Here is a 21,851-nt window from a genome sequence, read left to right on the forward strand (position 1 = left end):
ATAATGTTTTCTAACGGGTGTCAGTCAGGATCGTATCTCTTCCAGCTTCCATTTTAATTGACAGATTCTCGACCACGCACGCAACAGAAAAATAATGTGGGGACGTTTTCATGTCTAAACAGCATAGCTTCGGTAGCTGGACGTGGACGTCCGATCGGATCGCCGCCCGTACCGCGCTGTCCCCGTCGGCGACGCTGGCTCTGATCCTCCCCTCTCGACCCTCCCGCGCGCTCCGGCCACGCGGATCGAGACGTGCAGCTTAGCATTCGCCGTCACGCAAGGGATTCCACTCCCTCCCATGCGGTTAGGAAAATCAAAATTCATATTCATTCATCTATAGCTAGCTGCAGCAGCTTGCCCCACCACGTTCCCCGTTGCACACACTCGTACATTTTCAGGTCCTACCTTTTTTTTTCTGAAATTATGATATTTAGAGTGAAATGCATTGTAGGTCCTCAAACTATTTCAAAGGTGGCATATAGGTGCTCGTGTTTTTCTGAATTTATTATAGGTTTTTCAGAGATATTTGTTCAGTGGAAGGAGATGTTTTCGTCGATTACGAGGTGTCTATGGTGACTTCATCAATATTAAGATGTTGTCATGGCTCAAGTGCGGGGACACGTATATCCCTCGTGCCCGCTTTTTATTTCCGATTTTCAAAATTTTATATCTTTTAGACGAACTGAGGTGCCCCTGCGCATTTCCGATATGGTCATGGGAGGGATGTCGTCGTTTGCTTATTTCTTCAGTTTGAGAGGGATAACGGACAAAGGAAGAAACGGCTTGGAGGATAGCAGGTTGATCGGGAAGGGAGTTGGGATCATATCTCTTTCGCCTCAATTTATTACACGAACATGAAGGCAACAGAATATGTTGGAACATTTTCGTGTCTAGTTGACAGCATAGCTTGAGTAGTTACTTCGCAGTGCACGTGCGTGCACGTCCACGGACCTACCAGATCGCCGCCCATATCGTGGCTGTCCCCGTTTGGTGACGCTGGCCCGATCTCCTCCTCCGAGTCGCCGGGGCAGCTAGCACTCGCCGTCACGCAAGTAAAGACGCAACACAAAAGATGCCGACCAACACGTTCTCCATCACATATCCCAGTGCGCGTCGTCGTCCTTGCCAGCCAGGCTGAGTAGCTACTCAACAAACCATTTCTGGCGAGCTCGCCCGGCGAAGCGGCGATGGGGTCGACGAGGCTGGAGAAGGTGGTGTTCGCGCTCAACGGGCGGCGGTACGAGGTGGCCGGCGCCGACGTGCACCCCGGCACCACGCTGCTCGAGTTCATCCGCACCCGGACACCATTCACCGGAACCAAGCTCGGCTGCGGCGAAGGTACGTATGGTTGTGCTAGTACGCATGCAGTGCATTCCAAGCTCATGATCCACCATTCCCTTGCTGACTAGCTCTAGGAACCTACGTGAAGTGAAGCAGGTTCTTTCTTTTCTCTCTTTAGGGCAACATCGATTGAGTGGAGTATATTTTCTTCAGATAAAAAAGATTGACTGTAGTATATATACGTGCTGCCGATCATGATCGAGTGCACAATTCAGAGCTTCCGCCTGAGCTCAAACCCTTTGTCCTGCTGTCACCGTGCTATGGAAGTTTTGGGACGCGCGAAATGATCAAGTTTTCCGACAGCAAACACTGTACATCGATGGTGTTATAATAACTAATTTTCTCTTGGATTTCGCCCTACGGACAATTCGGGTAAAAACTGTTTTTCTTTCCTCGCGTTTGCACGACCTCTGATTCAAAGTTCAGGTGGGGAATCTCTCCCCATGGTGAAAGTTTCAAAAAAAAAAGGAAAGCGAGTACACACTAGAAGTATGCCTTGTGTAACGTTGACATGCGTTGTGGTCCGAGTGTACCTCATCATTTTCATGATCCTAAGATGTATGTTTATTTAATGTTTATATTTACGAGCACTGTCACCGTTGGCCTGAACTCCCAGTACAAGGAAATTAGTGTTTATAATCTGTTGGCGACCTGCCGATGGTCTCACACCGAGATCATTATGTCGGTGATTACTACTTCATGTCTGTTTCAGGATGATTAATTGTACAACATAATTTAGTTTGTACACTTTGAAATATGTTGGGCTCGCGATCCCATATTTAATTTGTTTTTTTAGGTAACCATCTTTAATTTGTCGGTCGTACTACCGAGAGAACATCCTTTCCAGATTCAACAAATGGTTGATTGAGCTGGCGCGTAGGTCGTGGCCCAAACTTTCATGACATCTAATGATCAGACGTTCTATTATTCTGCGTCATAATCTGGTATCCTCAATCTGGTCCACATAGCGCACTAAGCTAATATCACATACATATTCCAGATATTAGATAATTCAACAAGAGAAACAAATAGTCGGATCGCTATCCAAAATTAGTGGCAGCCTGTAAACTTAGAGACGGGTGTTTCCCTGTACGCCGGGCGTTTGGCTCTTCACCGAGAGCCAAACAACACTATTTTTTTTTTTTTTTTTGGCTTAGGCAGCTCTGCACGGTATATGGAGGCAACCTCTAAGCTCTTAGAGACAGGAAAATCATACACTGGATGCTCTAAGATTCTAGGAAATAATTACCATATCGCAAACTCTTACTAGTTTGTTTTCATGGTTTCATCTACTTATGTACCTGACATCTGATCAATATGTTTTTGGTAAAGCGGTCCCCTGACAGTTGGTTGCAAGTACTGTCACCGCAAATGGACATACATGGGGTAGGTGTCAAAAATCACTGCTTTGGCTATTTTCCGAACGGAGACAGACATGGCATGCGGTAGCTTTGCTGAGTATCGTGATTAGATTAGAAACATAGGTTAGACTAGAAAGAATTCTAACTTATCTTATACTCTAAGAATATCATGTACTCATATATATATGCCCATGAGGATTAAGTAATAATCAACAATTCCGCCATTCCCTCTCTATACCTTCGAACAATCCCTGTCTATCCTTTCTATTCTCTCTGTTCCTAAATATAAGTCATTTTACAGATTTCATTACAAACTACATGCGGATGTATACAGACATATTTCAGAGTATAGAATCACTCATTTTGCTTTGTATGTAGTTCATAGTGGAATCTCTAAAAAGACATACATTTAGAAACGGAGGGAGTAATAAGCTAGATACATCCCTTTTATCCATTTTAATGACAAGTATTTCCAAACGGAGGGAGTAGTTATTGATAGCTAAACGGAGAGATTAGTTCTTGCCAGACGTTTCCATTTTGAGTTGAACTGCACCATGTGGAAGGTTCTCTCATCTGTCCTTGTCACAGAGTCATAACCAACACTGTTTCATTTTCTCTTGAGCTAGGGGGCATTCGTTGTCCTCGTCCATGCATAGTGGGATAGCTATTAGAAGCAGTGGTTGATGGTTGGCAAGATAGCACCTCCCTATCTTAGTTGGGGACAATATTATATAATGGTACAGACAAATATTATATAGTTCAATCAAATAGTCTATTCTTGGTGTAGCTAATCCTGAATATAGGTTATAGATTACATCTATACAACGTAAAATTCACTACTACATGTACTAAGTTGTGTAGAAAGAATAGGGAGGTAGATTCGGCGATTTATTGTTTGAATCTTTTGGGCATAATAGGACTATACGATCTTCTTGGAGTACAAGACAAGATAGAATACTTTCTATTCTATTTACTGTTTTCAATCTAATCACGATACTCAACATCCCCCCACAGTCACAACGATAGCGACGCGGACGGTGAGACTAGAGGAGAATCCAAAGATAAGCTGATAGACATCCCCCCACAATCATAACAATCGATGCAACGCGAAAGTCGTCGCTGGAGTGAAAACCAATGAGGTTGCTCAAGTAAGGTTGTAGCCCTTTGTGCCGATACGCAGGTAGCTGAGAGCATAGGGTGGTGTAGCCGTGGTTGAGGTAGCCATGCGAGGGACGCCGTGGTCGGTTGAATCGGGTGACCGGTGTCGAGGTAGTCATCGTGGACCGGGAAGAAGAGCAGCGGCCCCGACATCCTGAGGAGGCGGCGGCGGCTAGGTCAAGAGCGCAGTGGCGGTGCTCGAAGTAGGCGAGAAAGAACCCGACAGCGTGATGAAGACTGGCACGGATAGTACCGTTCCCGTGTCTAGAAAGGCGGCGTGGTGCATACCACGCAGAAGTCGACATGCGTGGACGATGAAGTAGACCGCGTGTCACGCTATGACCTGAAGCGGCAGCGCGTGGGCAGGGGCTACGATAGGGAAGACCTAAGGGTGGTGGAAGAGACCGTATGACAGGCTTGCTATGTCCCGATGGGGCGACGCAACGGCATGGCAAGGGTCGGTGCAGCCACAGAGACGGCCTGAAGCTAGACAGCCTCAGGGCGGCGGTGAACCGCGTGCCGCGGAACTACAACCCGAAGGGGTGACATTGCGGCAATGCGCGGGTTGATGCAACCACGAAAACGATCTCGGGACGACGACATCAATACCGTGCCGCGGAGCTACGACCGAAAGAACGACACAACAACATCGCGGGTCGATGCAGCCATATAGAAAACTACAGAGCAGCGGCTTTGTGGCCCGACGAGATGACGCAACGACAACCCGTTGATCGATTGATGAATGAACGCGTTGTACTCGAAAACCGTCTTCACGATATCCTACGAAGCTCTGCGTAGATGGTTAATCTGACCGTAGACGCGATGAGCGAGACCCAAAAGATGTGAGCCCACGACAAGACACCCGCGATATGCGCCTACACGGCTAGACGTGGCATGAGGACCGCATCTGATGTCCGAGTAGTCGGACTTGCCAACAGCACTCAGCCGGCCGGAAACACATGCCATGCATTGCACGGGATGCATGCTTCAACAGCGGTGTGGACGCAAACCAACCTGTGGTTGGATGGTTTGAGGGACAATCATATTCTCAGCTCATCAGAGTTTAAGTCCTGGTGCTTGTATTATTACTGAATTTATTTCACGTAACAATGCAGTATTTATTGTACACTAACTCAATAAAACTAAAAAAAGACATTAAAAATGCCAGCATGAATTTTTGCGTAAAATTGATGATATATGATTTTGATGTGCAATACGTAGGGCATATTAAATTGTGCTTAAGCAAAACTGAATTTTTCTTCACGGACAGACAGACAAAGAAACTATGCAGACCCCACGCCGCGAGCCTTGCTTTGCTCCACGTCGACGAGGAATCTCCTTATTCAAATGGAGAGAGGATGAGAGGAAGAGACGAAGGCGGAATATGAGATGACGTTTTTCTTTTCTATTCTATGGAAAGCAGATAATGTATTCTAGTGGGAGTCAAGAAGATCGTATCTGTTGCCGCTTCCATTTGGACAACCGAGGAAGGACCGCTTGGAGGCATGAGCGGTTCCTTCACTCCAAGAAAAGAAAACAGCACTGCTTCGGCACCGCTCGCACCACCTACCGGATTGGGTCACCGCCATGCATGCCGCGCTGTCCGTCCCCGTCGGAGGCCACGCGGAGGCCTGCAGCTACCACTCGCCGTCACGTACGCAACTAGGCAGCCAGCATTCAAACTCACTCGCTATAGCTTAGCAGCTCGCCCGCCACCTTCTCCATCACACACACACACGCATCGCCGTGGACGCCCTTAGCTACTCATACATCTATCAACCATTTCGAGCCAGTCGACCGAGCGGCGGCGATGGGGTCGACGAGGCTGGAGAAGGTGGTGTTCGCGCTCAACGGGCGGCGGTACGAGGTGGCCGCCGGCGACGTGCACCCCGGCACCACGCTGCTCGAGTTCATCCGCACCCGGACGCCATTCACCGGCACCAAGCTCAGCTGCGGCGAAGGTGCGTACACACGCACGCTGCATTTCTCTTGCTAGCTCGCTCTCGATCCATACCATTCTCTTGCCAGCTTAGGAGCGTACGAACGCTGCTAGTTGCACCTGGCAAAGCAGAACAGCATCGCTCAAGCGTTGTACTGTCGGTCGTGTGTACTATGCTGGAAGAGTACGCACTTGAATTATGTCTTGTTTGATTTTGCGTCGACATGCATGCGTTGTGGTTAGAGCGTACATCATTAATTTTAGAGTACGGTCTATGCTTTATACTTCCTCCGTCCCAAAATAAATATCGCAGATTAAGTATAAAGTTGGGACAAATGGATTATTTAATTGTAAGCACGATCACATTTGTCATGAACTCAAATTACAAGGGAATTGGTGTTTCAGTCTGTTGGTGATCGGCCGATAGTCTGACACCGAGATCATTATGTCGGCGAGTATGTTTCCATGTCTATGTCGGCATGATCGTTAAACATAAATCAATTTTGTAAACTTCAAAATGTGTTGGACTAATGTGATCATAACTTTTAGTAGGTCGTGCTGCCTGTAACACATACCGCGTACAGATTTGAGGTACGCAATATGGTTGGTTGAGCTATAGTAGCTCGTAGCCCAAACTTTAGTTACTACATGTCTAATGATCTTTTATTCCGTGGTCCGCAAAATGGCACACTAAGCTTCAGAAGCAAATAGTTGAATCACTATTCAAAATTTAACTCCATGCATCTACTCTCATAATGTCACATACAAACAATTTTATGTCGGTGCTTTGGCACATCCAGCTGTGGTGTGCTCGGGTGTCGATCAAAGGTGCAAGGAAATATTAGTTACTCCCTCCGTCTCATAATGTAAGAGCGTTTTTTACATTAGTGTAATGTAAAAAAACCTTTTTTATATTATGGGAGGGAGGGAGTAATAAATTGCAAAATTTTAATTGTTCATGGTTTCACCATAGATGCAAATGATTCATCTAATAATGTGCCTTTTTTTTGAAACGGATGTAAGTGCTTCGCTGGGTCTCACCAAATAGGAAGAGTTTAAAAAATTACAAACTAGCCATCATATCGGCCATGAATCTCTGGTATACTCTGGCAGCATTATTAGAGCACTCATACCGGAGAAATGATGTACCTTAGGTACGTTGATTGCAAAAATGAAAAGGATTACCAACGGAAACCATAGACTTCGCATCAAGTGTCGGACTACCGGTCACTGTTAGCTAAGCCGGTTGATCGGTAGTTATGATCATATTTTGCAGTGACAGACTGACAATGATCCTCCTTGGCGTTTCCATTTTGGCTATCAGCTCACGTGTCTACTTTCCCATGTGGAACGTGCTTTCTCATCCGTCCTTGTCATAGAGTCATAACCAACACTGTTTCGTTTTATGCGAATACGCATTTGCTGTCAATCCTCCACAGTTGGATAGTTATTAGGTGGTTGGTGAATGGAAAGGGCGCGTCCCTTTCTCGTGGCATGCACGGATGATAATATACATTATAGACAACATGTACAACAATAACATCACCATCTATAAGTTTTTGTGTAGAAATCCTACGGATGCTTTGTAGATTTATAGTCCTCTTCCTCTCATTCTATCATTTCCCGACTTTCTTTCACATCACTAAAATTCCTATGCGGCAGTGCTTGCGTATGGCTGACTGAGCACTTCTGTACATGGCGTTAAACTGTAACTACTTGGTACCCTGCAAGGTTCGAAGGAACAACGCGAGGAGCTTTGCTACACCTATGTAGTGACTTAAGAAGGGAAGGCTTACGTAATTAGTTGGCAATTTTTTATTGGTTTTCATTGGGGCATGTGGCCGCCCTAAAATTCCGTGCAAATTTTTCTTTTCATTTCCATTCGTTTCTTTTCTTTATTTGTTTGCTTCTTTAGTAAAAAAATTGGGGTTTCAAACACTGTTCACATATTTGAAAAAAAGTATTAAATTTCAAAAATCCCTCCTAATTTTAAAAAAGTCAATAATTTAAGAAACATTTTGAAATTCAAAAGATGTTCCTTCTTCTTTGAAACCCACAAATTTGATTTTTTTGTGAATTTGAGAAAATGTTAAATTTTTTGATAAAATATTTTCAATTCATAAAAATGCTCATGGATTAAAAAAATGTTCACCGATTCAAAAAATTATTGCGAATTCACAAAAAAAATTCTAATTAAATTTCACTTGTTCAAAAGTTTCAAAACAATCTCATCAATTTGGCAAATGTAAAGAAATTCAATACAACCATCAATTTAAAATTTTTCTTTAATATTTTGAAAATGTTCACTAATTCAAAAAACCTTCTCAATTCAAAACAATATTCATGAATTTTTAAAATGTTCATGTATTTAAAAAATCATGAATTTGAAAATATTCATGAATTTTTAAAAAAATGTGCGTGATTTTCAAAGAAGTTCATGAAATAATATTGGACGCATATGTAGTGCATTCCTCACCTGTGGTCCACCATTCTCTTGCTGGCTAGCTCTAGGAACCTACGTGAAGCGCATGTTCTCTCTTCATGAAGCGCATGTTCTTTCTTTTCTTTCTCTTGAGGGCAACATCGCTCGAGTGTAGTACGCTATGTACTACCGATCATGAGTACAAGAGCTTCCACTTGAGCTCAAACCCTTTGTCCTGCTTCCGATGATGTAATAACTAATTTTCTCTCTGATTTCACCCTACGTCTAAAAACTGCCAAACTGAAGAACATGCCAGATTTTCCTTCCTCGATCGTCTTTGCGCGACCTTTGAAACGGAATTCAGGTGGGGACTTAAAAGGAAAGCGAGTACACACTAGAATTATGCCTTGTGTGACTTCGACATGCGTTGTGGTCCAAGTGTACATAATCATTTTCATGATCCAAAGGCATACTACGTTTATTTAATGTTTATGTTTACGAGCACGATCGCCATCGTCATGAACTCCCATACAAGGAAATTGGTGTCTGTAGGACTCGTTTGTTTAAACTTTTGCTTCTACTTTTGTAACCTTTTCACTTTGGCAGAAAGGCCACAAAAAGCTCTTAAATATGGGATTTTTGTTTTGTCTTTTGGCTTATGAATCTATATTGTTACATGATGGCATAAGCCAAAAGCCGAAGCAAAAAAAAAAAAACATGATCATTTTTTTTGGCAGGGCATTCCAGATACTGAGTAATTCAACCTGAGAAACAAATAGTCGGATCTTTATCCAAAATTTAACTATCGCATCGACTTAACATGATCATTTTGCTTGCAAAGAAAAAAAAGGCATGCGATAGCTTGCGGAACTGGTAGTTATTCATAGCTAAACGGATTTCTTGCTGGTGATCATTTTACGCATGGGCACGCGGTGGTGTTCCTTGGCGTTTCCATTTTGAGTCGAACTGCAACATGTGGAAGTGGAACGTGCTTTCTCATCTGTCCTTGTCACATAGTCATAACCAACGATGTTCCGTTTCCTGACGAGCAGATGAAACAGGAATGAATTCGTTGTCATCGTCCATGCATATATAGTGGGAGCATCCATTTTGTTTTTTCTCCTAGAGCATTAGGAATGTTTTCTACATGAAAATTTACAAATATGTACAATATTCAACAATGTTTGGTGCAAAAAAAGAATCAGATTTCTTTTACCATCTTTATCTGAATTCACCGTCGACGAGGGTTCATTTGAGCTGGGGACGGAAAATCCGTTTCACAAACTCTCTCTCTCACTCTCTCCTCTTTTCTTCATCCCATCCAGATTTTGTATACATGGATATTAATTTGGAAACTTGCTGGTGATGTTAATTTAGAAACCGACCAACTATAGGGATGTTTGGTAAAATCGCACGAATTTTGCAGAAAGCCCCTCATCGCCTGTGAGAGTACATACGGTAGCCAAATTCCCCAAATCGGCCCTCAAATCCCTATTTTTGCTTTGCCGCCACACGCCTTCCCCAATTCCGGCGGCATCTCCGGCGAGCCACCGTGTCGCCCCTTCCGTCTGCATCCCGTATCCTCTCTCCTCGCTCTCCAATCTCTTACCATTTCTCTGCCTCAAGACATGGCCGGAGGCGATCCAGAGGGTGAAGCGAGAGGAGGTGGCCTCACATGCCGCTGGCGCACCACATGTCCTGCGCGACAAGGGCGGTGAGGGTCTCTGAATCTCTGATACAGGGGGGAAACAATTTCTAGAGGATTTCTAGATATGCTTTGCTATGCATCCAATTTCTGTAGGTTTCACTTGTGAAAAAATAATTGATCGGTTTCTGATGTACTGAACTGAACATCCCTGGCAAGTGGATGTACTAACAGTGTATTTTACCCTTATGAAAATCTTGTTGAGAATCTCCTAGTATTTCACACTGCCAGTGGTTTGCGCACCGGCATTCATCGTCTACTTTTGCATCCCTATGATTCACTCCTGTCATTGTTTTGCTTACTTGGGAGTTCAGACTTTGAAATAAGAATCCAAACCAAATTGGGATTGATAAGTATCAGTAAATTTGGTTATATTTGTTCAATTTTCACATAAGGCCTGGTTCTTTCGGTTCGGCCAGTTCTCCAGATCAATGCTATGTTTATTTTGTCCAGAGAAGAGGCGGATATAGCATCCCATGAATAACTGTATCATTGTGCTCTATTGCAGGTGGATGTGGAGCTTGTGTAGTCCTTATAGCAACTTACAATCCAACAAAAGATGAGGTGACTGAATTCTCTGCAAGTTCATGCCTGACTCTGCTCTACAACATAAATCTCTGCTCAGTCATCACCACCGAAGGCCTGGGAAATACCAAAGATGGTTTCCATTCTATCCAGAAGAGGATGTCTGGGTTCCATGCTTCCCAGTGTGGCTTCTGCACTCCTGGCATGTGCATGTCTATTTTCACCTCTCTTGCCAATGCCGACAAATCCAACAAGCCTGAGCCACAAAAAGGGTTCTCAAAGCTGACGGTGTCTGAAGCAGAAAGGGCGTTCTCAGGCAACATGTGTAGATGTACCGGTTACCGGCCAATTGTCGACGCCTGCAAAAGTTTTGCTTCAGACGTCGACCTGGAGGATTTGGGCCTGAATATATTCTGGAAGAAAGGCGATAAGCACGCTGACGTTAGCAAGTTGCCAGCTTACACGCTTGGCGGCGGAGTCTGCACTTTCCCGGACTTCCTGAAATCCGAGATAAAATCTTCGCTTCATCATCTAAATGATGATTCGGATGTTATGGTCTCCAGGGAGGGTTGGTATCATCCTAAAAGCATTGAGCAATATTATGATTTGCTGAACTCTGGCTTGTTCAGTGACTGCACAGTTAAAGTGGTTGTCGCAAACACAAGTTCTGGTGTAAAGGGATACAAGGACCAGGATCTATATAACAAGTATATTGACATCGGTGACATTCCAGAGCTTTCAGCTATTTGGATGGAAGACAGTGGCATTGAAATTGGAGCAGCTACACCAATTTCTAAGACCATCGAGATACTTGAGCAAGAAGCCAGGTCTAAATCATGTCCAAATGGAAGTGTGGTTTTCAGAAAACTCGCCGACCACATGAGCAAGGTGGCCACACCTTTTGTCCGTAACACAGCAAGCATTGGTGGGAACATAATTCTAGCACAGAAATACCCTTTTCCCTCGGACATTGCGACCATACTTCTCGGTGCTGCTTCAACTGTTCGTCTTCAAGTTTATTCAGAAACACTAGAGGTTACTTTGGAAGAGTTTCTGGAGCAGCCTCCTAGTGATCCCAGTACATTGCTCCTGAGCATATTTATTCCACATTGGGCTTCAGATTCTCAGAAAGAAAGTAAGGTGATCTTCGAAACTTACCGAGCAGCGCCGCGCCCTCTTGGCAATGCTGTTTCATATATTAACTCTGCTATGCTGGGCCATGTCTCCCTGAATGAATCATCTGGTGATCTTGTGTTGAGTAACCTACACATGGCCTTTGGTGCCTATGGGACAAAACATGCTATTAGAGCAACAAAAGTTGAACAACACCTGAACGGAAAAGTTCTCACTCCATTTGTTGTGCTTGAAGCAGTTCGGTTACTTAGAGAAACAATTGTACCAATAGAAGGAACATCACATGCTGAATACAGAGTCAGTGTGGCTGTTGCATTCCTCTTCAGTTTCCTGTCTCCATTTGCTAAAGGAATCAAAGGGCCTGGAAAAACTCCGAGCATTGGTTCTGCTAGTTCTTTAGATACAGATGATCCCTGTAATCTTCCATTGTCTTCACGTCGAGAAACAATTTCCAGCGATGATCAGAAACCAGTTGGCGAGCCAATTAAAAAGTATGCAGTTGAGCTTCAAGCTTCTGGTATGTGTTTAATAAGCTTACATCATCAAAGTTATTAATGGGATCTAGAAGTTATATTCCTCTCCAAATTATCCTTCCTTTATGATTGTGTTTAGGCTTATAGAATTTCTTTTCTGTACTGCAGGGGAGGCAGTATATGTAGATGATATCCCTGCTCCAAAAAATTGCCTCTATGGAGAGTTTATTTACAGCACACAACCTCTTGCATATGTCAAGAATATCAAATTCAAGCCGTCTTTAGCAACAGAGAAGGTCCTCACGGTTGTTTCCGCGAAGGATATTCCAAGTGGAGGGCAAAATATTGGATCAAGCTTCATGTTTGGGGACGAACCACTTTTTGGTTCTCCTGTAGCTGAGTATGCTGGGCAAGCCCTTGGTGTCGTGGTACTTATCTTTTCATATTATCAATGTTTACTCAACAGTAAATTCTTGTGTAACAAAGTTAATTAATAAATGTGATTTTCTTCATTATTTCTCTCTGTAAACTAAGTTTGTTAATGTTAAGGAAGAAGTAACTTTCAATTAGGAGGTGCAAATCTGTTCACATTAAAATAATAAACCCTAATATCACACAATTTTCATCCAAAAGATATGTTGTATATGTACAATATGCTATATATGTACATCCAAATTTCATTTATAAAATACCCTAACAAATTCCATATTAGATTGGGTTAATTAAACGCTTACAGAAATTTTCTGCGGTGCGCTTGTATCTCCATTTCTTTCATAACAAAATTGCTTACCAAAATTCAACGCAAGTGGATATGCAAAATATATCTGTATTGATGTCACATTTTATCATAATATGATTGTGTTTAGCATAAACACAAAGATTAATATTTTTTAATTAAACTATTTAATAATTAGTGCAAAATTTCTCCTGGTTACAAGTAAGTATTAACTACGTTTTGCCCTGGTCACAAACTTATTACAATTAATTGTTATTGTGTATTTCTTCAATACTGGTATCATTAAAATGTGTACTTTACCTCAGATTGCAGAGACTCAGAGATATGCCAACTTGCCAGGCAAACATGTCGTTGTTGAATATGACACAAAAGATTTGAAGCCACCCATCTTAACTGTAGAACAGGCAGTACAGAACAATAGTTATTTCGAAGTTCCTCCTGGGAAGTATCCAAAACAAGTCGGTGATTTCTCGAAGGGCATGGCACAAGCTGATCACAAGATCCTCTCAACAGAAGTATGTTAATTCTACACACCGCGAGACCTTTTCATACTGACATCTCACCTGCATTGCTCAAAAGCAAATGGAAGTTTTTATACTCCCTCCGTCTAAAAATAAGTGACTCGACTTTATATTAACTTTGTATTAAAGCTAGTAAAAAGTTGAGTCACTTATTGTGGGACGGAGGGAGTACTTAACAACGCAAACGTTTAAATTTGATTTTCGATGGTCTCTGTTTTCAACACCACATGGCATGCATTAATATGTATGACTTCGATGATCGCAGGTGAAACTTGCCTCTCAGTACTACTTCTACATGGAAACACAAACAGCACTGGCGGTTCCAGATGAAGATAACACTATTGTGGTCTACAGTTCATCACAATACCCTGAGCTTGCACAGAATGTCATAGCGAGGTGCCTTGGCATTCCATTCAGCAATGTGCGTGTCATTACAAGAAGGGTTGGAGGAGGCTTTGGTGGGAAGGCATTCAGATCATTCACTGTAAGTAAGATCAAAAAATTTTGAACAGCAGTCCAACAGAGCCTGTGTGTTACAACTGAAACAATCTAACAATACTTTTTTATGAATATTGCATTTTATGAATAACTGCTATTTTTAGGTAGATTAGAGTTCTAGTGATAGCTTCTAACATAAGTTTGCCCATTTGAGCTTAATTTTACCATTCAATCAGCTTCCAAGAAAGCCGAAACATTGACCATTTTAGCTATTGCTACTCAGTGATCCAACAATATATGCTTTTGCAGGTAGCAACTGCAGCTGCACTTTGTGCCTTCAAGTTACGTCGTCCAGTGCGGATGTATCTCAACCGCAGTACTGACATGATCATGATCGGTGGTCGGCACCCCATAAAAGCATATTACACTGTTGGTTTCAAGTCCAATGGGAGAATCACAGCCTTGCACCTTGACATTCTCATCAACGCTGGGATTTCTCCAGATGCGAGCCCCCTAATGCCTGACACTATGATGTCAGGCCTGAAGAAATACAACTGGGGTGCTCTCTCGTTTGACATCAAGGTCTGTAAGACAAACACCACATCCAAGTCAGTAATGCGTGCTCCTGGAGATACGCAAGGCTCTTTTATTGCTGAAGCCATCATCGAGCATGTCGCTTCAGTGCTGTCGCTTGATGCTAATGTTGTCAGGCAGAAGAATTTCCACACCTATGACAGTCTTGTGTTGTTCTATCCAGAAAGCGCAGGTGAAGCATCGACGTACACATTGCATTCTATTTTCAATAGATTACTCACGACGTCAAGCTACCTGCATCGAGCTGAATCCATCAAGCATTTTAACAACCGCAACAAGTGGCGGAAGAGGGGTATCTCTTGTGCGCCCCTCATCTTCAAGGTGGCACCAAGGCCAGCTCCTGGAAGAGTTTCTGTGCTCAACGATGGTTCCATTGTGGTCGAGGTTGGAGGTGTTGAGGTTGGGCAGGGACTGTGGACCAAAGTACAGCAGATGACGGTTTTCGCGTTGGGACAGTTATGGCCTGATGGATCTGAATGCCTTCTTGATAGAGTGCGTCTTCTTCAGGCTGACACGCTGAACTTGATCCAAGGTGGACTCACTGCTGGCAGCACTTCGTCTGAATCTAGCTGTGCAGCAACCCTTGAGGCCTGTAACATGCTGGTTGACAGATTAAAGCCAGTCATGAAGAAGCTCAGGCAGCAATCCGCTGGCGCTGTTTCATGGGATGCTTTGATTGCTCAGGTTATTTTTTATTTTTCTCTGGATTTTTTGAACACATAAGAGTAAAATATTTGTGTGTGAATTTTTTTATCTTTATATGTGCTAACACTTTCCCAAATAGGCCATTACGGATAATGTTAATTTGTCCTCAAGTGCATACTGGGTACCTGCTCAAGAATCGAGCACCTATCTGAACTATGGAGCTGCTATAAGTGAGGTACAAAAATATTCTGCTAAATGTCAATCACACTAGCATAGTTCAATAGTTACTGGATGATATTGTGATAGTTTTCTGACTTCCAGTTCACTTTTTACTAAAAATCCAGGTAGAGATTGATGTTCTTACAGGAGCTATTACTTTACTACGGAGCGACCTTGTGTATGACTGTGGAAAGAGCTTGAACCCTGCAGTGGACTTGGGCCAGGTTTGAGATATTTTCCACTGCGCTATGCTCTTCTTTTATCACTTTGTAGTGAACACGGATATTATTTGATAATTCCTTACTCCGAAATAGAGCGAGTACATTACATTGCAACCCTGATCAGGGTTTTTCTTTATTATAGTGCACATGATGATATCGTATATTCATATCTGATCTCTACCATCCACCTTACAGATTGAAGGGTCCTTCATACAAGGAATTGGTTTCTTCATAAACGAAGAACATGAAACAAATGCCGATGGACTGGTTGTGAGTGACAGCACATGGGTCTACAAGATCCCGAGCGTGGACACCATCCCGAAGCAGTTCAACGCCGAGGTGCTCAACACTGGGTACCATAAGAACCGTGTTCTTTCGTCAAAAGGTATGTAGCAGGATTGCGCTTTCCCTGAACTAAAGCAATATGAATATAGTTTTACTATTTTGCCAGCTGAAAATTATCACTGGTTAAAAGTGATTTAACTAATCTGCCTCTGCCAGCCTCTGGGGAGCCCGCCGTGGTTCTCGCAGCGTCGGTCCATTGTGCGGTGAGAGAAGCCATCCGAGCGGCAAGGAAGGAGTTTGGAAGCTCAGAGCTCATTTTCCAGCTCGACGTCCCAGCTCCGATGACGCATGTGAAGGAAATGTGTGGTTTGGACATCGTGGATAAGTACTTGGAAAGCCTATCTGCACATCAGTCTCGAGCTGCGGCAGCGTGATACAAGAATGGGGTACTGTCAACCTGAAGGAGTGGTGTGGTTTGTTCGTGTTGCGTGGTAAATTGCAGACATGATGTTCGAAATATTTATAACATTCAGTGTTGTGCTTGCACACTTTTGTAATAATTCTGGGTTGAGATTTGCATTGATAATTCCTGATTGAGCTTGGAGGCAGGTTTGCATTTAAAATGCACGTTTATAAATAATAATACGTGTTTGTTATTTGCAATTTGTCTGAAAATAAAAATTGCGTCACTCAATTTGGGAAGAGAAGAAGATGGCGAGGCACAGTCCGATGTAGAGCTGGGGCGACGCCGAGCCAGGGAGGACATGGGTAGCTGTTGTGTCGCCGGTGTATGGGAGCGTTGAGGTCGTGGATTTACAGGAGCTACGGTTGTTCGATGGCGAGCGTTGCATGCTCTGGCCTTCGGGGCGGCCGGCGGATCCCAAGCGGGCTACAGTAGGGGTCGTCCTGGGAAGAAGACGAGCAGAAGTGATCTTGGTCGAGAGGATGTGTCAAAGCTCGAGGCTCAGACGAGCAGAGGTGAGCTCGGGGAAGAAGGTGGCGACGAAGGCACCGTGGAGGTGTCCGCCCAAGCCAGGACGACCCCGATATCGGCTAGAGTACTTTCGCCAAATCAGCCGTGGGAGCGCTTGTGAATTGGTGACGACACGATGGAGCTCAGGGACATGGAGGCAGAGGGAAAACTCATCGAAGATGTGAGGAGGCCACGATCGCGTCCAGAGAACGTGCATGTTGGTGCCATGGGTGCCAATGCCAATCTCGACCAGGAGGCAACGGTTTTCCCTATTTTCAAAGGCATGAGGTGCTGTAGTTGTAGAGCAAGGTGGTTTCTCTGGCGTGCTCAACAAGATAGAGGGGGTAAAATGGCTAGGGTATTGGCTTTGGGAGGGAGAGGGTGGTGGAGTGAAGGAGGAAAGAGGTGAAGAGAGGCGGGAAGCTCTCTGCGCGTCACACTGGTGAGGTGGAAGGCGACTTGATTGGTGGGTCCCATCGGTCAGTGGGGAAAGGAAAAGAGAAAAAGGAATAGGTAGGGGAAACCGGCTAGACCTGTGACCCTTCGGGTTGGCTCCTCTTCTAGTCCCTCTGTCGCAAAATATAAGAATGTTTTTGACACTAGTGTAGTGTCAAAAATGTTCTTATATTATGGGACAGGGGGAGTATTTCTTTTCTTCATTATTCATTCCTTGGATTTTAAAGGGCTAGTAAATCATTCGTTGGTTCAAAACTATAGGTCCCAATTTGTAAAAATTCACATGTTTCATTTATACTATTTCACTCTACTGTGATTTTCTTTTAAGATTTTACAAAAGTATTTGACTACCATTTAAATTCAATTTCGTTCTTCCCTAAATTTGGATTTGAATTGTAAGTGGATGAGATATGATTACAAAAGCCATGATAGTTTATTGGAGGTTAATGGTAATATATTATCCCGATATATCAATTTTCATTAAGGGAATCACCACCAAGCAATTAAATTACAGTTCTAACAATTTTTGAATTTGAACAGTTATCATTTGATTCAAATACCAAAACTAATCCAGTAAATTTGAGATCAATCCTAGGGATTGGTTATGAGATGTAGAACTCGGGAAAATATGAGGTCGTTAGTTGGATGCCATTTTCTTCTCAACATTGAGCAGATTTGGGTATATTGCAAAGTTAACTTAGAGGAATTTTTTCACCATGCAACTATATGATGAGTCATGTTATGAGGTGCATTCTGATACATGATGATTGCAAACTCTCTTACTACTCTCGATCAACAGGTTCACAGGATGGGTCATTGCAGTTCCCTCCCCCTCCAGCAACAAGGGGAGGGGTGGAGATTCGGTCGTCTATTTACTGTAGCAGAGAGAGGGGAGGAGAGCGCAAAAAGTAACTTTGGTGCGTGAGCTAGTGAGCCCTATATTTTGAATAGTGTTAAAACATTATTTTAAAGCTTGGAAAGATGTGCAGTGCATGCATTATTCACTATTAAAAGAAATGACCATTTTGTCAAAAAAGTTATAGCTCACATGTTCACTTACTTCATCGGCAAACTTTAAAATGTTTTTAGATAAACTATTTAAAGTAAGGTGCTCCAAGCATCCACTCTCGAGAGAGGATAGCGTAGCTCAGTTTGTCGAGTGGTAAAAAAACAGTCGAACCGATCTAGCACCTGCCGGCCTACCCCCATGGTCCTTGCCCTAAGAGCATCTGCGGTCAGGCGCCCTAAACCCGTCTCAAACGCCTGGGCAGGCTGATCGGTCACAAAAAATCGACCCATCCGGACGTCTCAAACGGGTCTCAAATAATTGGACGGACCAGCACCCCTCATATCTAGCCTAAAAATATAGGGCGGTTTGAGCGCATCCGCCACGTCGGCTCGGCCCAGCCTTGCCCACGCCTGTCCCATAAATATCCCCATCTGGAAAACCCTAGACCGCAGTGAATTTGAACTCCACTTCACTTCCCTCTCCGTCCACTCCACTTTCGATCCCCTCCGAACGCATCCAATGGCCGGTGACCAAAGCAGCGCTGCCTCCGGTGGGGACTCCGGCTCCGATGACGACTGGGCTAGCCTGTTGTGCGAAGCGGAACCCAATGATGTGGAGGAGGTCGCCCTCCGCATTGCATTGAAGCGTTCGATGGTCGACCAAGTAGGATCCGGCAGTGGCAGATCCACTTCGTCAACGCCCGGAGAGATGCGGTCCACTCGGCAAGGGGAAACGTCTGGCATGGGCGTGTCGGCACTCGGTGCTCCCTCCCCGATGGCATCAGGATTGGGTGGGTCGGCTCTCTCATCATCGTCCAGCTGGATGACCTCGGGTGGATCTACACGAATTTACAAACCAAGGAGATCATGAGAATTCTGTCAGAGAAGGCATGACCATCTGAATCAGTTGGCATAACATACCTTTGGAAGTGGCAGCGTCCATCGCATCAGCGTCATTTGTGCCTGACTTGCGGGCGTGCGGGTCCGCTGACGTCGTCGAGGTGTCGTTGCTGCGGAAGTCAGAGAACACTCAGTCAGCAAAACCAAACCAGCACAAAAATAAATAATGGATTTACTAGAGCACTCACGTCAAGACCACGTGCACCGCCACCTTGATCCGAGGCACCGCGACCTTTTGAGGCTTGGAGGGGATCTACTTGGACAACTTGAGTTGCTTCTCCGCCGAACTCTCAGCCTCGACACGAGCACACTTCGAGCTCTGAGTCGCCAGACCAGAGACAGTCGGCTGCTGAGCCGCACTCGCCTTCCCCTTGGGGTCATGCAGCGCCTTGGAGAAGGGTTCCTTGGGAGCCTCATAGGACGGAGAGTACTCTGCCTCCTCCCCCTCCTAGAGCTCTCCTCCTCATCATCACTCTTGTCATCTTCAGATTCCTCTGAGTACCCTTGCTCAGTGTCACTCGTCATGTCTTCGGGCGACCAGTCCACCACTGGGATCTTGGAAATCATCTCCGGGAAATCCTGAAGGGAAAATTCATCGCAACAACTAAAGTCAGATACACATGAAACGATGCACGCATGGACTGACCGAGCATCATGTACATACCTCTAGGGGTTGGAAGTCTTTGGAATATGGAGGCACCCGCCTAGTCCCCTCGAGTTGTCTCAGGCGCAGGTGATGGCCTTGATCTTGGCCCCCACGTTTGTCTCGACAAGCTCCTCAGGATGCACTTGGGTGGGATCACTCGCCCCCTCGTACATCCACATCGGATGGACCCGGGCCTGCAGCGGCTGGATCCACCGAGTGAGAAACACCTCCAGCAAGTCCATCTCGTTGACGCCAGCGTTCACAACACTAATGAGAGCAGTGGACAAGATGTCGACCTCCGCCTTCTCCTCCTTCGCCACAGAGAGTGATGGAGGAGCCCTCACTCTCTTCGAGGAGTACGGTGCGAGGCCTGACCGAGTGTTGGCGCTGGGGACATCCCTGTAGTAGAACCAGGTGCCCTGCCACCCCTTGACGGAGTCAGGGAAGCTCATCTTTGGGAAGGATCTCCCTCCGCGAACTTGGATGCCCAGACCCCCGCATAGCTGAGTGACGTTGGTCTTCTCACCAGTCCGCGAGTCTTTCTTGATGATCATCGACCGACAAGTGAAGATATACTTGAAGTCGCCCCAATGCGGCGGGCAACCCAAAAATTCTCGCAGAGACAGGCAAAGGCCAAGAGGTAGATAATGGCATTGGGAGGAAGATGATGAAGTTACGCGCCGAAATAATCAAGAAACGCCCGAAAGAAAGGATGGGGAGGCATGGAAAACCCCCACTCAACATGGGTGACGAGCAGAACGTGCTTGTCCTCCTGAGGCGCCGACTCAACCTTCCCCACACCCGGGCGACGCCATCGTTCATGCAGGATCAGACCCTCCTCCGCAAGCTCCTCCAGTCACCGGGCCGAGATGCGCGTCGGGATCCAGTCCCCCGCCGCGCCGCCGGCTGCCGCACCGGAGCCAGATGAGGAAGCCTTCCCCACCTTCTTCACTTTCTCCACCTTGGCCGTGGAATCCCTTGCCAGCGCTGCGCAGTCGAGAGGAGGAAAGAGGCAGAGGAGTCGGAGTGAGGAGAAGGGGATCTGAGGGCTGGACCTCTGTCTCCAGGTCTTTTATATCACCGGACAAAATCTCTAGCCGGATCCCTCACCACGAATCCCTGGATCGACGACCCGTGCGAAAGGGCTTTGCACAGGACAGGCGCAACACGTGGCGGGATCGTGCGCACAAATTGAGGAGCCACACCCCCACTTTCCCACTAACGCATGATGTTACCTTTTTATCGCGCGAACATGCAAATTGAAATCCCGAGATTTTTGGATGAATTAATCTGATTGATCGCCAACGATTCCTTTCCTAAAAGGACGCGTGTCAGTCCAACTGACTACCCTCCACGGAGACCCATGCACTCGGCCACGTTAAACACCCGACTGAAGTCTTCTTCGGGATCGTTATGTGACGAGCTTGACGCCCCTCTACGGGTTCACTTGACCCTCTCGGCAGGCTCCAAGGCGCATGCCTCGTAAACCTGGACTTGTAGGAGGCCTCCGCTAGTGTTCCCCTGGGATACGAAGTGGCATCTCTCCCGAGAGTCAGAACACGCGCCGGCGTCGCCACTCGAGTTGTGATGGCATGACCTCACTCGGGCCCCTAGTCTATCTCCTCCGAGAGACAAAACGAATGGCACCAGGTTTTTTCTCGACGATTGACAAGACCCGGTCATCTGGGTGAACCTAAAGTCCAGAATCCGTTGTGTTTTCGTCTACTCCCTCCGTCCGCGAATAAGTGCACCTCTAGCTTTTGTCCTATGTCAAAATTTTAAATTTTTGACCAATTATACAAAAGAGTAGTAACATATATGACATCAAATTGATATATTATGAAAGTAGTACAATTCAAATCGGACCTAGTGATACTAATTTAGTGTCATAAATGCTGCTACTTTTCCCTATAAAGTTGGTTAAAGTTTTGAAACTTTGACTTAAGAAAAAAGCTAGAAGTACACTTATTCATGAATGGATGGAGTAAGGAACAACAAATCATGGTTGGAAAACATATTCCGAGTGCCCTTGCAACACTCGGACTCAATCGAAGGATCGGTTTGTTTGTCCTACGAAATCCCAACCGATTCGGGGGTTAATGATGTGGACACCTATTACAGGTAGGGTCAAGGGCCCATCATTTGGGACCC

General features: G+C 45.1%; 1 protein-coding gene across 2 annotated transcripts; it reads left to right on the forward strand.

Moving 5' to 3' along the window:
- Nucleotides 1-1,067: 1,067 nt before the first annotated feature.
- On the forward strand, nucleotides 1,068-16,373 carry LOC123160002 (putative aldehyde oxidase-like protein). Of its 2 annotated transcripts, none has more exons than XM_044577807.1 (10): nucleotides 1,068-1,338; nucleotides 10,435-12,102; nucleotides 12,227-12,486; nucleotides 13,100-13,309; nucleotides 13,581-13,799; nucleotides 14,063-15,031; nucleotides 15,132-15,227; nucleotides 15,337-15,435; nucleotides 15,628-15,817; nucleotides 15,934-16,373. In XM_044577807.1, the coding sequence occupies exons 1-10, from the start codon at nucleotides 1,188-1,190 to the stop codon at nucleotides 16,149-16,151; spliced, it is 4,080 nt and encodes a 1,359-aa protein (XP_044433742.1). In that variant the 5' UTR covers nucleotides 1,068-1,187; the 3' UTR covers nucleotides 16,152-16,373. The 2 variants fall into 2 exon arrangements, with proteins under 2 accessions (XP_044433742.1, XP_044433741.1); XM_044577806.1 differs by lacking the exon at nucleotides 1,068-1,338 and adding an exon at nucleotides 5,582-5,821.
- Nucleotides 16,374-21,851: the final 5,478 nt, after the last annotated feature.

Source organism: Triticum aestivum, chromosome 7B (assembly GCF_018294505.1).
Source record: "Triticum aestivum cultivar Chinese Spring chromosome 7B, IWGSC CS RefSeq v2.1, whole genome shotgun sequence".
NCBI classification, from domain to species: Eukaryota; Viridiplantae; Streptophyta; class Magnoliopsida; order Poales; family Poaceae; genus Triticum; species Triticum aestivum.

Coding starts and splice junctions, on each gene's coding strand:
- LOC123160002 (XM_044577807.1), top strand. CDS start 1,188: ATGGGGTCGACGAGGCTGGAGAAGGTGGTGTTCGCGCTCAACGGGCGG. Junction 1,339..10,434: donor CAAGCTCGGCTGCGGCGAAG/GTACGTATGGTT, acceptor GCTCTATTGCAG/GTGGATGTGGAGCTTGTGTA. Junction 15,228..15,336: donor ATGGAGCTGCTATAAGTGAG/GTACAAAAATAT, acceptor CTAAAAATCCAG/GTAGAGATTGATGTTCTTAC.